Genomic DNA, 14,423 nt, shown 5'->3' on the forward strand with positions numbered 1-14,423 from the left:
CCCTCCAGCTCTAGACCATTTATGAACAAGTTAAAAAGCGCAGGTCGCAATACCAATCCTTGGCGGGGACGAGACAACACTTTCTACATCCCTCTATGGGAAGAACTGCCCATTCCTACTTTCTGCTTCTTGTTTCTTAACCAGGATCTGTAAGAGACCTCTCCTTTTATCCCATTATTTGATTGCTAAGCTTACTCAGGATGAGTGTTTGGTGAGGTAGTTTGTCAAAAGCCTTTTAGAAGTCTACATACACGTTGTTGACCAGATCACCTCTAACGTTTGCTGGCATTCTCAGAGAACTCTAAAGGGTCAGTGAAACAAGACGGTACCGTATTTTTCGCTCTATAAGACACACTTTTTCCCTCCTAAAAAGTAAGGGGAAATGTGTGTGCGTCTTATGGAGCGAATACAGGCTGCGCAGCTATCCCAGAAGCCAGAACAGCAAGAGGGATTGCTGCTTTCACTGCGCAGCGATCCCTCTTGCTGTTCTGGCTTCTGGGATAGCTGCGCGAAGCCTCCTCAGGGCAGCGGGAGGAACGTTCCCCCTGCCCTGAAGAGGCTTTGCGTTGCTTTCGAAAAAGCCAGAACAGCAAGAGGGATCACTGCGCAGCGAAAGCAGTGATCCCTCTTGCTGTTCTGGCTTCTGGCATTCAGAATATTTTTTTTCTTGTTTTTCTCCTCCAAAAACTAGGTGCGTCTTATGGTCTGGTATGTCTTATAGAGCAAAAAATACGGTACTTCCTGAATGGCCATTTGCCTCCAGGATTCTTCGTATGGAGGTTAGTAACTAAGCAGGTACCAACTATTGCAATGTCTTTCGTTTCTTTATAATATGAACTTTCTGATAGGCCCTTCTCCCTCCCAATAATGTTTTCAGCAATGTTATCAGTGAAACCAAACAAAAGCAAAACAATGTATGCCAAAGAACAGTTCGTGATCCCAAGAGGATGCAGCTCATGTAGAGAAGGAACTGTGTGAATAGCATCACAGGCATAATCCAAAGCAAAAATGTAAAGTTAGCACAGAGGGGTAGTAAAGAACTTCACATTCAACTTTTATGATTCACATTTATTTTTATTCCTACACTAGCAAAACATTCGAGACCTCAGTTAATTCCCTTCTCTCTCTTAAAAAAAGAAAAAGCAAAGGAACAGTTTTACTCTCTTGAAATATGGCAATCTAATGGAAACAGGTGACTTTATCCCGTGTGTCTTGTTGGGTACACTGAGACAACAAACCTACGCTTTTTGTTTGTAAAGGATGGGCTGTCATACCCGGAATAGAAAGAGAAAAGTTTTGTGCCTTCTAAGTGGCCCAAAACAAATGTGCTTTAAATAAAAAGAAATCACAGAACTATGCGAGTGTGTGGTTGCACACACACCACACAGAATGCCGAGAACTGTAGCTTGTTAAAAGTGTTGGAAATGGAAGCTCTGTGAGGAGTGAACTACAGTTCTCTGGTTTCTTGGGGAGGTGTGTTGTGATTTTAGGTAAAAAGTAGCAAATGGCCTTTCCAAGCGATCACCTTGGCTTTCCTTTTCATACCAATCAAGCATCCACTCGTTTTCCAAGCCTCTCTCATTCAGAAATTTGGCTCCCCACACCCTTTCAGTACAACTTCATTCGGGGGAAAGCCCAGGGCTCCGGGGTGGACTGTCCCAACAGATGGCCTTGCAAGGCACAGTCAGGGGAGTTCCTGTTCTCTAGAGCCTCGGAGGGGGGGAAATACGACATAGGCAGCTGCTGGAAAAACTGCAGCTGCTGCTGGGCTTCTTCCATTTGAAGCAGCCGCTTCAGATCACGAGTCTGGCTCCCGGATCTGGAGCACCCTTTGTCTCTGTTTCTTTGCATTCTTTCGGAGGCCTCTGCCAGTCCGCAGAAGTGGTAACTATTTGATGTTCTCCCTTGCTCTACAGAGACTTTCTGGCAGAAGGCTCTGGGTTTTGCCAGTACAGAGAACAACCCAGTCCCGTGTGATGGGTGTTTGCTGAGCATATATCTGTCTTGCTGAGGGTTTTGCCTGTAGGAAGAGCAGTGCTGCTGAGGGACGATACTGTACAGCTGAAGAAACTCATTTGGCTGCCCTTGTTCCGCGTTCAGCTCTCTGGAAGTGGCTGGCTGGTGAGCCAGACAAGGGTAGCCCAGAGCTTGGGACACGGGGAGTTTGGCTCCCTTACTGGGCACTTTAGGGCTCCAGATGCTTCTTAAGACATCAAAGGACGTCTGAGACTCAGAGGCAGCTCTCTCCGTGGGCCTGAGCCCCAAATCCAGAGGCTGGCAACTGCACGGCTCCTGCGAAGGATGCGGGCTGTGGAATGGAGCGGACTCCATCTCTAGTAAATTCCATTGATCTGGGCTTAATTCATAGACACAGGAATGTTGCTGGGAATCAGTCAAGAAGTAATGGCTGGTGCCTTTGCCATCCACGCTCAGATTGACTGAACCCAAGGAATCATAGGTAGCAAAAGGCAGGCAATGCCTTTTGGAAGCACTCTTCTTTGTGTGTAGTCTACTGCCTACTTCAGACCTCTCTTGCCTGCTTCTGGACTCACAGAAGGCTTCCCCTAGTCCTTGCTCCCAACGCCGAGCAGTTCTGAATAAAGCATCATGCAAAAGATGTTGTTCCTCTGCAGCAAAGGAGCTCCTGGCTAAATTCACATGCTGGGAAGGTGCAGATGAAAGATGGGAGTGTGGCTGAACTGCTGTCAAGGGAAAGCTGTGCTGGCTAAATGCCTGTGGCTCAACAAAGGATCTGAAGTCTTCTCTTTGGGTGGTCTTCTCTTCTGCCTGCATAGGGAAACAACAAGAAGTAGGCAAGATAAAGGAAAGAGCATGATTAGATAGGGACAGATTATCTCTGCTTCTCAGTGGAATGTATATACTTCTGACATGCTCTTACAAATGTTCCATTTCAACTTCTAAGGCTAATTTTGATTCATCCCACGCTAAGCCAATTCTAAAGGCTTCTGGGATAAGTAAAAAAACAGCAACAACAGATCAAGGCTAGATCGACATCTTCCTGATGGTGGGTTGGAACCCAGTAGAGCTTTGGGGCTCTTGTACTTTGAGGTTGGTAGCTAGCAAGAATATTGCTGCATAAAAGGAGCCAAACAGAGTAGGATCTCTGGATCAGAAGATGAAAATGACCTGCTGTGGGCCCTCAAATAAAAACTACTGATGCGATGTGACCTTTTGTAAATGCCTGGGAACAACTGGATGAAATCGGCTTAGGTATTTGGCAAGTTTTGAAGTTAATCTCGGTACCATTAACCTCCCATCCTAGAACAAATAGTGCTCATAACAGCCTGGTAGTCTGACATGCAATGTTCTTTGGCAAAGGATTTGGTGAGAGGGCAACTGAGCATCCTCCTTGGGTTTGTCTACTGTCAATGGATTTATTTGTAATCGCACTCCTAGGACAATCAGCCCAAAGTGCTTAAGGGAATGTGATGTTTCCAGCTGTCCGCTTGCGGCAACCTGAGGGCTGCTTCACACACTGCATGTTCACATGGGCATAAAAACCGGGATGTGGTCTTGAAGCCATTCTTAAATGGACACTTAAACCTGGAACTCAGAGTGTGGTCTGAAGGCACAAGAGGCCACCATCCTCCTGGGGACAAGCAGGTTTGAGTGACTTGATATTGATACCAGGAATGGTCCAAGAACAGAAAAATTAAAGTCAGTCTGTGAGCACTTAGAAAAGGATGCCGTGATTACTAAGACCTAGTATGGGTTTCTCAAAAACAAATCATGCCAGATGAATTTAATTTCTTTTATTCTGATAGAGTTACAAGCTTTGGGGATCAAGGGAATGGTGTGGACGTAGCGTATCTTGATTTCAGTAAGGCTTTTGACAAAGTCCCCCATGATATTCTTGCAGAGAAGCTGGTAAAATATGGGCTTCATGGTGACCAAGATGATAAAGGGAAACCAAGCCTTATGAGGAACAGTGGAGGGAATTGGGTATGTTTAGCCTGGTAAATATTGAGATATGATAGCTATCCTCAAATATCTAAAGGGCTGTCACATGGAGAATGGAGCGAGCTTGTTCTCTCCCACTCTGGAGGGTAGGATTCAAACCAATGGCCTCAAGTTCCAAGAAAGGAGATTCTGATTAAACATCAGGAAGAACTTTCTGACAGTAAGAGCTGTTTGACAGGTCCACCAAGGGCAGTGGACTCTCCTCCCTTGAAGGTTAGTAAACGAAGGTTGGATGGCCATCTGTCATGAATGATCTACTCTAGATTCCTACATTGCAGGACTAGATGACCCTTGAGGTACCTTCCAACTCTACAATTCTATAATTACTACATGTATACTACCTTTGTTTCCTTCCTTCCACAGAAGGAAGGCAGGATATACAGGGTGAGTCCTTTAAAAGAGGCCCCGTGGATACAGAGTACACATGTTCCACGGTGCCTCTTTTAAAAGACTCACCCTGTATATGTAAGAAAATAAATAAAAATATTTTTTTACAGCTCAAATACATCTATAATGTGGGATGTTTTAATGTATTTCCCCCACTTGCTTTCAATGTATTTATGCGGGTTTGGTTTTGTGTCTTTCTGGGAGTCACCTTGAATTGCCGTGGCAGAGAAAAACTGACAATAAATTTAATAGTAATAATGATGATGATGATAATAATAATAATAATAATACCTTCCCAGTGTTTAAACACATTCTTTTCAAACCAACCTGACCTTTCAAACTATCCTAACACATTCTGATGCTCACCATTCTTATAACTGTATGTACAGGACAGGGAGAAAAGCTACTGGGGAAGAATTGTGCTTGTCCTCTCCGCTTTTTCAGAGAAATCTCCTGGTCAGAGTTTCTGCTGTCATTGCTAGACATCTGTCCCAATAGCAACTCCTTCTGGTCCCTGTCAGGTGGGCTCTTGAAATCTGAAAGAGGACAGAACAAATGAACACACAAAATCCCATGTGGAATCAAAAGCTTACAAATGTGAGTAAGGGCAAAGTTAATTTGTCCTTCGGGAGGGTGACATACAAGTCCATTATGCTGTGCAAAGCAACACAGCAGGGTAGGGAGAGGTGGAAAGTAAAACAAGACAAGTCCCTGCAGCAAGAAGCTTACTGTCTATATTTTGACAGTGAGGGAGAAGAGGTAGAAATCCAGGGGACAAATGAACTTTGGAGTGGCTTAGGGTAGTGGTGAAACGATGGTCTCAGGCAAGGATATATCAGGAAGTAAAAGCAAAAAGGGATAAAGGATGGAGCAATGCTAGGATTCGCCCCACGGTTCTTAAAATTGATTTCTTGACAAAATACAACGTAGTAAGTAAACCAAGTACGTTCCAAGGATTTTCAGTGACTGTAGCCTAATCCCCCACAAAATACCAGAAATGAGGTTCAAGCGAACCAGCTCCCTCCACAGTGTAACATGGGATGGTGTTGTGGGGGGGGGGCGGGCGGGCTGACAAGTTGTAAGTTTCTATTGACATAGCTGAGAAAGGGAAACCTCACTTTCTCAAAATAATCTTTTTTTCATTATGCCCCTACTACTCTAGTACGTTGCGTAATGTGTTTTGATAATGCACAAAGATCCAGTGAACCTTTTCAAGTACAGTGGTACCTCTGGTTAAGAACTTAATTCGTTCTGGAGGTCCGTTCTTAACCTGAAACTGTTCTTAACCTGAGGTACAAGTTTAACTAATGGGGCCTCCCGCTGCCACCGCGTGATTTCTGTTCTCATCCTAAAGCAAAGTTCTTATCCCGAGGTACTATTTCTGGGTTAGAGGAGTCTGTAACCTGAAGTGTCTGTAACCCGAGGTACCACTGTAAAGTGAGACCCAGATTTCCAGAGCAACACTATTCCCCTGTGTGGCACAGCCAATAATGCTGCAAAATATATAAAAAAATTGTCCAGTAGCACCTTAGAGATCAACTAAGTTTGTTCTTGGTATAAGCTTTCGTGTGCATGCACACTTCTTCGGATACACTGAAACAGAAGTCACCAAACCTTTATATATATAGTGGGAGGGTGGGGGTGAGATCCTGTAACGCCAAAGGATAAATGGATATAAATCTGACATCAGGAATCACAAGACAGAGAAGCCAGTCTCTCAATCTCCCAGGACATTCAATACAGGATCTCAAAGCAACTGTCTTATTACAAAAGAATTTCAGAAACAGACTTGAAAGAGAAGTTGCTGAATTACAACTTATCACCAAACTGAAAACTACGGAGAGACCTGGTCTTAATAGAGATATTGGATTCCTGTCTCATTACATATGCTAATCATCTGCATACTATCCCTTGCTTTTTCCTCTAGGACTAATTGCAGTTGTTAACAGTTGTCAACAGGTTTACCATACCCATTGAGTCAATCACCCATCTCCTACTACCCTCCAGAAAAAAACCCCACCCCACCCTCCCACTATACATAAGGGTTTGGTGACTTCTGTTTCAGTGTATCTGAAGAAGTGTGCATGCACACAAAAGCTTATACAGTGGTACCTCGGGTTACAGACTCTTCAGGTTACAGACTCAGCTAACCCAGAAATAGTACCTCTGATTAAGAACTTTACTTCAGGATGAGAACAGAAATCGTGCAGTGGCGGCGCTGCGGCAGCAGCAGCGGGAGGCCGTTAGCTAAACGGCTTCAGGTTAAGAACAGCTTCAGGTTAAGAATGGACCTCCGGAACGAATTAAGTATGTAACCCGAGGTACCACTGTACCAAGAACAAACTTAGTTGGTCTCTAGGGTGCTACTGGACAATTTTTTTATTTTTTTATACATTTAAACTGCGTCAGACCAACACGGCTACCTACCTGAATCTAGAATAATGCTGCAGTTAGCTCCCTGAACAGTAAAGGAGGGTTCAGGTTGCCTTTAGCAGTGAAGGTGGTCAGGCCACCATGAAAAGTTTTAAAGCTGGCTGTGGCCTAATTTAGTGCAGCCTTCTGCAACTATCAGTTGAGGCCTCGTTAGTGTCTGTTCAACCCTGTGCTAATGGAGGTGGAGGGATAAACAGGAAAAAGCCCAAACAAATGGGAGAGATTGGGCAAAGAGAAGGAAAGTGTGCTATGCAATCCTACAATGTGCTCAGTTTGGGTTCAGATTTCTACCATCATAGTATCCGACCCCATCCACCATCAGTTGTCCCCTCCATCTAACCTTTTCCAAGTGAAATAAGCCCTTAATAGGAAAAAGCTCCCCAGCCCAGCCCCGAATATGAAAGATGATGAGAAGCCCATGAAGGAAAACATCTGAGAAAGTGCAGGATTTTTTAAAAAGTCCATTCATCACTTGCTTGCATGGTCATTAAAGAATGGTGGCCAAAAGCAAAAGCAGGGCTTCTACACTTCTTGTTTTCACTATTGCAATATTTCACAAAACTGCTCGTTTTCAGTATTTATGGCAAATGCTGCATGCCAAACAGCTGCTTAGCTTCAGCCAAGCTGCTTGACACAGTTCATACTTATGCAGCAGCCTCAACAAGCCCCTTACCTGCATGGGCCGTGTCAGTGTTACAACCACCTGCAGACTTCTTGAGCAGTGCCAAGGCAGATAAATCTGGGAGTGTTTTCTTCTGTTCCAGCAGGATATTGATAACAGCCTGACGTGTTTCCCTGATTAAGTTACGCCCAGGGAATATTGCCTTGAGGTCCAAGAGTTTTTGCAGGTCCTGGGCTAATTCCCTTACTGGAGATTTGCCTTTGCCTGACTCCGTTTCTGCTGTGGGGACGGGAGGGACGTTTTCCTTTTCATTCAAGTCCATCAAGGCATTGCCCTGAAAAGGCTCAGTTTCCAAATCCTCTTGATTGAACTCCACAACCGCAGGTGCAGCTAAAGGCTGGGATGCACCTGGAGTGGCCACAGGATGCTGTGTAATCGATGTAGAGTCCTTATTCACTCCACGTGGGTCCTTTCCACTGCATCTCAACTGATCGCCGGGAATAGATTTTTGATCAGCGTCACAGGACTGGATCTCTTCTTCCAGCAACATCTCCATGCCACTGTCTCTTTGTATAGGAGTGATCTCCAGGACCTCTTGCTCAGCTCTGGGGCTCAACAATCTCTCTATGTTAAGTGATTTCACCTCCCTGTTAAACATGCCAAAGGGCTGAGAGAGTCTGTTCTGCGTTATAATCAGAGGTTTGGCAACACAGCTGCCTTTGATGGGTCTGATGGGAGTTGACTTAGGACAGGTGTTAAACTGGGAGCTCCAGAAAGGGGGCAGCGTCTTCTGTAGCGTCCTGCGGTTGGGCCTTTGTTCTGGGATCCTATCGGTAGCATTTCTGCCGAACTTGACATAGTTGCGCTCTCGTCTTGTTCGGCGGCGTTTGACCCTGACAGATTTCTCCTCAATGCTATGCTGCTCTGTTGGGGATGCTCTCAGGTGATGGGAAGAACAGGGTAAGCCAGAGCTGGCTGAAGTCTCCTTTCTTTCTTCTCCCTTGCCACAAGGATTCATACTGAAAGGAGCTCCTGAGAATAAGCAGATACAATGGGAAACAGCACCCAAGATGCTAGGTTTAGATTCTTATTCTCACCTGGGAAAGTAACAGACATGAAACTGAGGCTAAAGCTGCTGTCCCAGCAGTCCTACATCCCTTGGTTTTTGTCTGTGGGCTGGCATAGGTTTGTATGTTATTATACACACATGCACAGGGTAGGGCCGTAGTTCAGGGGTAGAGCAACTGCTTTGCATGCAGAAAGTTCCAGACATCTCCAGACAGGGCAGGGAATGTTCTCATCTGAAATGCTGGAGAGCCATGGCCAGTCAGTGTTAGGAGAGCTAAATGGACCAATGGGTCTAACTCATTACCAGGTAGATTCTTATGTTCCTATATACCCACAGAAGTGATGGTATGCATAAATCACATACAGTGGTGCCCCGCAAGACGAATGCCTCGCAAGACAAAAAACCTGCTAGACGAAAGGGTTTTCCGTTTTTCGATGTGCTTCGCAGGACGAATTTCCCTATGGGCTTGCTTCGCAATACGAAAATGCCTTGCGAGTCGAGATTTTTTTCGCTTCCCCCCCCTTTTTCTAAGCCGCTAAGAGCCTTTTAGCCGCTAAGCCGCTAAGCCTTTAATAGCCGCTAAACCGCTAATAGCGCTAATCCGCTAAGCCGCTAATAGGGTTGCTTCGCAAGACGAAAAAACCGCTAGACGAAGAGACTCGCGGAACGGAGGCACCACTGTATTTGATGAAGTAGACTCTAATCAACAAAAACTTAACACAATAAAGCTGCTAGCCTTTAAGATGCTACAAAATCCTTTGCAGTTTTAATCAAACACCACATACTAACCAGCCCTCCCAGTGTCAAAAATAAATTCAGAGTAAGATAATTCCAGGCAGAGAGGACTTCGAACAAATCATGGTGTGTTGGTCATTCTGCTGTGCCCTTGGGTGGGTGGTGGTTTGTTTTCTTTTTTTTTCTTGGCAAACTATTAATATATTTTTGTCCATCTCAACTTCAGCACCAGGCATATGCAATTTTAAATATGTACACAATTGCAGCAATAGCCAGCAGATTTTTTTTTTCTATAAAAAAACCTAACACCTACCAACTGTAGGGTTTCAGAAATGAACATGGGCTCGTTGGAATGCAGCCGTAGAGTATATGGGCTGTGCCCAGTGTTAGACCTACTTCAGAGCAGACCCACTGCAATTAATGGACAAAAGTTGGGGCCGCTCATCTCAATGAACACAATGTTGGGTAGAACTTTGCCGGCTGCAACCACCCAAGGCCCATTCTTTTTTAAAAAAATGAGGAATAACAAGAGTGCCTCTGAGAACGTACAATGCCCTTTTTACTCACCAGTGGGGCTGATCAGGGGCCCTGCTGCATCTCAACAGGGGAAACGGATAATAGCGAAGAGAGACCTCTCTTCTTATGGCATCTCCCCCTCCCCACACTTTAAACCCTGATTTTTCCAACCCTCCATCTTGCCCCCAACAACCTCTTTCCTCCAACCGCCTAACAGCCTCACTCACGCCTCCCTCGCGGGAGCTGGATGGGCGGAGCAAGCACCCTGCCTCCCCTCGTGCAGAGGCGGTTGTCCCGATGCGGCTGCCCGAAGCGCGAGAAGCGCCCAGGCGACTCTCAGCCTCTTTTCCCGCGCTTCCCGAGCTGCTACGGAAGCCCACGTTCCACTCCCGCCCTTGGGTTTAGTCGCGCCCCGCCCCGCTTGGCGTGGATTGGTCGTGAAGCGGCACAGTTCTGTGCTGATTGGCTGCAGGAAGCTATCGGTCGCTACGCTACTGTACCACCTGGGTGGGACAGGTGAAGATGCTCTTTTGAGGGGCTGGGAGCGCCTTGGCAAAGCGCTGTTCTGCAATTATTAGGCGCTCATTTTCAGTCACCCAAATGGCTCACCTTGTTGCTACCCACCTCCTCCTCAAAAGCAAATAAATCAAATTATCCAGGTACTGTTATGTATTGTAATTATTTGTACGGTATATGTTTAGCTTTACACTTTTATTCTTAACGATGCCTCCCCCCGCCATGCATTTAGCAGTTCTCATTTTTACATCATTTTCCCCATCAGGGAGAAAAGGCAGGATACAAATAAATAATAATAATAAATGCAGACTAAAATCAGAGCCCCCATGGGCGTAGCCAGGATTTTTGTTAGGAGCGGCAGGACTTTCGCTAGGGGGGCAGAACCGACGTGATTGGTCAGTCAGTTAAATATTTCTATTGTTTTATTTTATCGGGGGGGGGGGAGCAGCTGCCCCCCTTGGCTACGCCTATGAGAGCCCCTTCCCTTATTTATTTTTTAAAGCGCTTTTTTCTGCCAAGTGACAAAACAAACCATATCTCGAACTTGATTCACAATGCACCAAGCCTCATTATCACTCTGCCTCGTGAAATTAATATTGACAAGCAAACCAGGACGTGGCCTCTCTGTTCCACAAACAATGGGAATTTAAATAGGTACAGCTTCCCCCCTCCTAGTTGTGCATCTTCTGATATACCCTCTTTGCATTGTAATTTTGCTGGGGGCATGTAGCAGTCTGCCCCCTTTCTCTAAGCTTTTCTTTTTTTAAATAATAAAAAACGGGTTGAGAGACCCATGCTGAAGCCTTCAACTCATGGTTAGAGATTACATGTGGAGAAAAGTGTGCAGGCAGTAGTCTGCCCAACTGCTCGCTAAGCAGTAAACCTCTTTGCACCATTTAGTTTTCTGCCCACTGAATGGCAAGGTACTGAATAACTGGCAAGCACTGCAAATCATGAGCGTAGCCAGGATTTTTGTTGGGGGGGGGCAGGATTTTTGTTGGGGGGGGCAGGATTTTTGTTGGGGGGCAGAACCAATGTGATTGGTCGGTTAGTTATTTCTATTGTTTTACTTGATCGGGGGGGGGGCAGCTGCCCCCCCTGCCTACACCCATGCTGCAAATATTTTATTAATACAGTTAAATAACTTTGCATATACTAGACTCTCCTATCTATGCTTACATTCTAGCTCAGGTAGGGAACCTGGGGTAAAATGCAGCCTCTCACTCCCAAGCATCTGTCTGGCCCTTGGGACTGTCCCCAGGCCACACACACCCTGCCCAGATCACAACCCTCACCAGCTCTGCTTTACATCTCTGAGTATTTTTGCCTGGCTAGAATTTGTTTTTGCACTCTGGTGATGCTCCTTGCTTGTCTGGATGGAGGACAGAGAGAGGGGTGTGTGAGTGTGTGCAGAAATAAGCTTGCTGTAAAAATGTAAAATTTACATACAGTCATTGCTTTTCCACTTTGGCTTTTGGCCTGACCCACCAGTGGCATGTGGGGATGCGGGTGGCGCTGTGGGTTAAACCACAGAGCCTAGGACTTGCCGATCAGAAGGTCGGTGGTTCGAATCCCTGCAACAGGGTGAGCTCCTGTTGCTCGGTCCCTGCTCCTGCCAACCTAGCAGTTCGAAAGCACGTCAAAAGTGCAAGTAGATAAATAGGTACCGCTCTGGCGGGAAGGTAAACGGCATTTCCATGTGCTGCTCTGGTTCTCCAGAAGCGGCTTTGTCATGCTGGCCACATGACCTGGAAGCTGTCTGCGGACAAACGGCGGCTCCCTCGGCCTATAGAGCGAGATGAGCGCACAACCCCAGAGTCGGTCACGACTGGACCTAATGGTCAGGGGTACCTTTACCTTTACCAGTGGCATGTAGCCCTTGGAATTTGCCCCAGAAAGGAAGGTATGAAAATACTTCCCCACAGAAAAGGTTGGGAATTTGATCTAAGGTGTGGCAAAGGATGAGATTTCTTAAAACACTTTCCCTGTGTCCTGTGAACCATATTTTTTGTCCGTGTTGCTTTTTTACTTGCAGTGTGCATTACAATCTTGTACACATGCACATAGATAGCAGGTGAGAGAGGCTAAAAGGTGCTTTTGGAGCAGTTTGTGAAAGCACCCTAATTCAAATGCAATCACCTGGAAAAAGTCATTCCAGAGCACATATTATTCTTGCTCGTAGTGAACTGAAAGAGAGGCAGAGAAGGAAAATTACTTAGGTTATCAGACTGTGAAAATATGGGCTCTTGTGTTGCTGTTACCCTTACTGTTACAGCACAATTATGTTTGGATTGGCAAGATGGAAATATTTATAATAAACTGTTTTGTTTTTTAAAAAAACCTCCTTGGTTTATGATGCATCTCATATTGGAATGCAGGGCACTGGAAGCAAGGTTTGAGCCAATCCATTATCTGATTTTGCAGCAATCACTGTTTAATTTTTTTTTTTTAATCTAGCCCAGTGTATATCATAGTATTGAAAAAGTTTTTAGTATTTAGGGTTTTGATAATTCCTCATACCGGATATGTATACTCCTTAATAATTTATTTCCAGAATGATCTGAACTTTTAAAAAAAAATGTTTCATGCTTGGCTGTTGCTAAGATGAGTTGTCCAACTATACTAATAAAATTGAACATCGCTGTCTAGTGGGTTTAATCTTTAGATATCAATATTTGAACAATGGAAGCCTTGTTTACATATAATGATGGATGTAATTTATTATCACTATAGTAATAAAAACTCAGAGCCTCCATCCAGGGTATTTAATAAATATTTTATTCAAGAGACCACAAAGGGTTATAATGCTGAGATTAATTTTCAGACCCATTAATATTTCAGTGGGTCTGTTTAGCTTTTGTTCTTTCCCTTTTTATGGCCATAGCTCAGTCTTTGCCTGATAATGCTCCAAACCAATTTCTGAAATCACAGTGCCCTCATCAGTTCCTTCTTACAGACGATCATGCAGTATTACATTAGCAATGTCCTTTAAACATTTAATGGCTTATTTCCAAAAGTACTGCGATTATTTCAATGAATTCATTTGGGGTCTAGCCTTAGAAAAAGTTCAGATTTTGCAAAGCTTTGTTGACCGCTAGAAGCAGCTTTATGGGCCAGATGTAGCCTTCAGCTTTGCTATCCCACCCTAAAGCATACAAAGTCATAAGGAAATCATGTTTTCATGAACACCTCCTTCTTCCTTCTTCCTAATATCTTCCTTCACCCCAACAGCTGAGGTGTTGAAATCACTCCCCATTATGCTCACTGCACTGAGTGGAATAGTTTATCTGTGATCATTTGCAATTAACCCCCTTCCATAACACTGTCTTTATTGCCCCCTTGCCATGCTCACTGTCACAGTTTCTAAAGGGAGGTTTTAAGATTTTTATTCCTTATGTATAAGGGTGACAGTGACCTTGAAAATTGCACCCTGAAAAACAGAAAATATTGCGAGGCAGGTGGCTTGGCTTCAGATCACTACTGTTTTTGAGCAATACCGATTTAAAAATGCAACTACCCATAAATATTCCTATTCTTAAAAGGGGGGATCTAGTTATTTTAACCGGTGGTAGTCATGTCACAAATTAAAACTTGTTCTTGTTGTTGTTAGTTCTGTAATTGGTAGAGGAGGCAAACCAGTTCCATTAAGTAGGATGTACTGGTCATTGCAAATTGCTGGATGAATGCTATATCAGTGCTGCAACTGAAGTCATTAGTTACTTTAAAAAGCACCTTGGAAGGGGACTTTTTCCTACCCATCTTTGGATGGGCCACAGATGAACGGAAAACCTTCCTCAACTGTTTCCTCTGTTTGGTCGGTGGAGCTACAATGGCACCCAGTGGCCTTTTGAGATAATGCTAAAGGTTTCCATCTCACGCTTCTGGAAATATGTGCCTTTAAGAGTTGTGTGATGGAGAGGAATTTCAGCTGGTCCAGATGGTCACTTCATGATGCCGCAGGCTTGAGCAGCCTTGCACCTGCTGAAGCTTTTCCTTCTACCTAACTATTAAAGACAGAAGAGCCATGTGTTTTTATTGGCCTCATATCAAAGAGTGCTTCAGTCATTACAACTCCTTGCTCCTGTTCTGAAAAAAGGCGGGGAAAGCAAAGCACATGGGTCGTAGCTTCAATCTAGGCTTGTCATATGTCAGGAAAATTCCTGA

The 14,423-nt window shown here is 44.7% G+C and overlaps 1 protein-coding gene across 2 annotated transcripts; it reads right to left on the reverse strand.

The window, feature by feature from the left end:
- Nucleotides 1-1,047: 1,047 nt before the first annotated feature.
- PRR19 (proline rich 19) lies at nt 1,048-12,740 on the reverse strand. Of its 2 annotated transcripts, none has more exons than XM_081017690.1 (4): nt 12,399-12,740; nt 7,475-8,455; nt 4,735-4,904; nt 1,048-2,787 (listed from the first exon to the last, which is right to left on the reverse strand). In XM_081017690.1, the coding sequence occupies exons 2-4, from the start codon at nt 8,439-8,441 to the stop codon at nt 1,609-1,611; spliced, it is 2,316 nt and encodes a 771-aa protein (XP_080873816.1). In that variant the 5' UTR covers nt 8,442-8,455; nt 12,399-12,740; the 3' UTR covers nt 1,048-1,608. The 2 variants fall into 2 exon arrangements, with proteins under 2 accessions (XP_080873816.1, XP_080873815.1); XM_081017689.1 differs by lacking the exon at nt 12,399-12,740 and adding an exon at nt 9,795-10,480.
- Between the last annotated feature and the right edge of the window lie 1,683 nt (nt 12,741-14,423).

This window comes from Podarcis pityusensis (assembly GCF_964106645.2).
Source record: "Podarcis pityusensis genome assembly, chromosome: 8".
Taxonomy (NCBI): Eukaryota; Metazoa; Chordata; class Lepidosauria; order Squamata; family Lacertidae; genus Podarcis; species Podarcis pityusensis.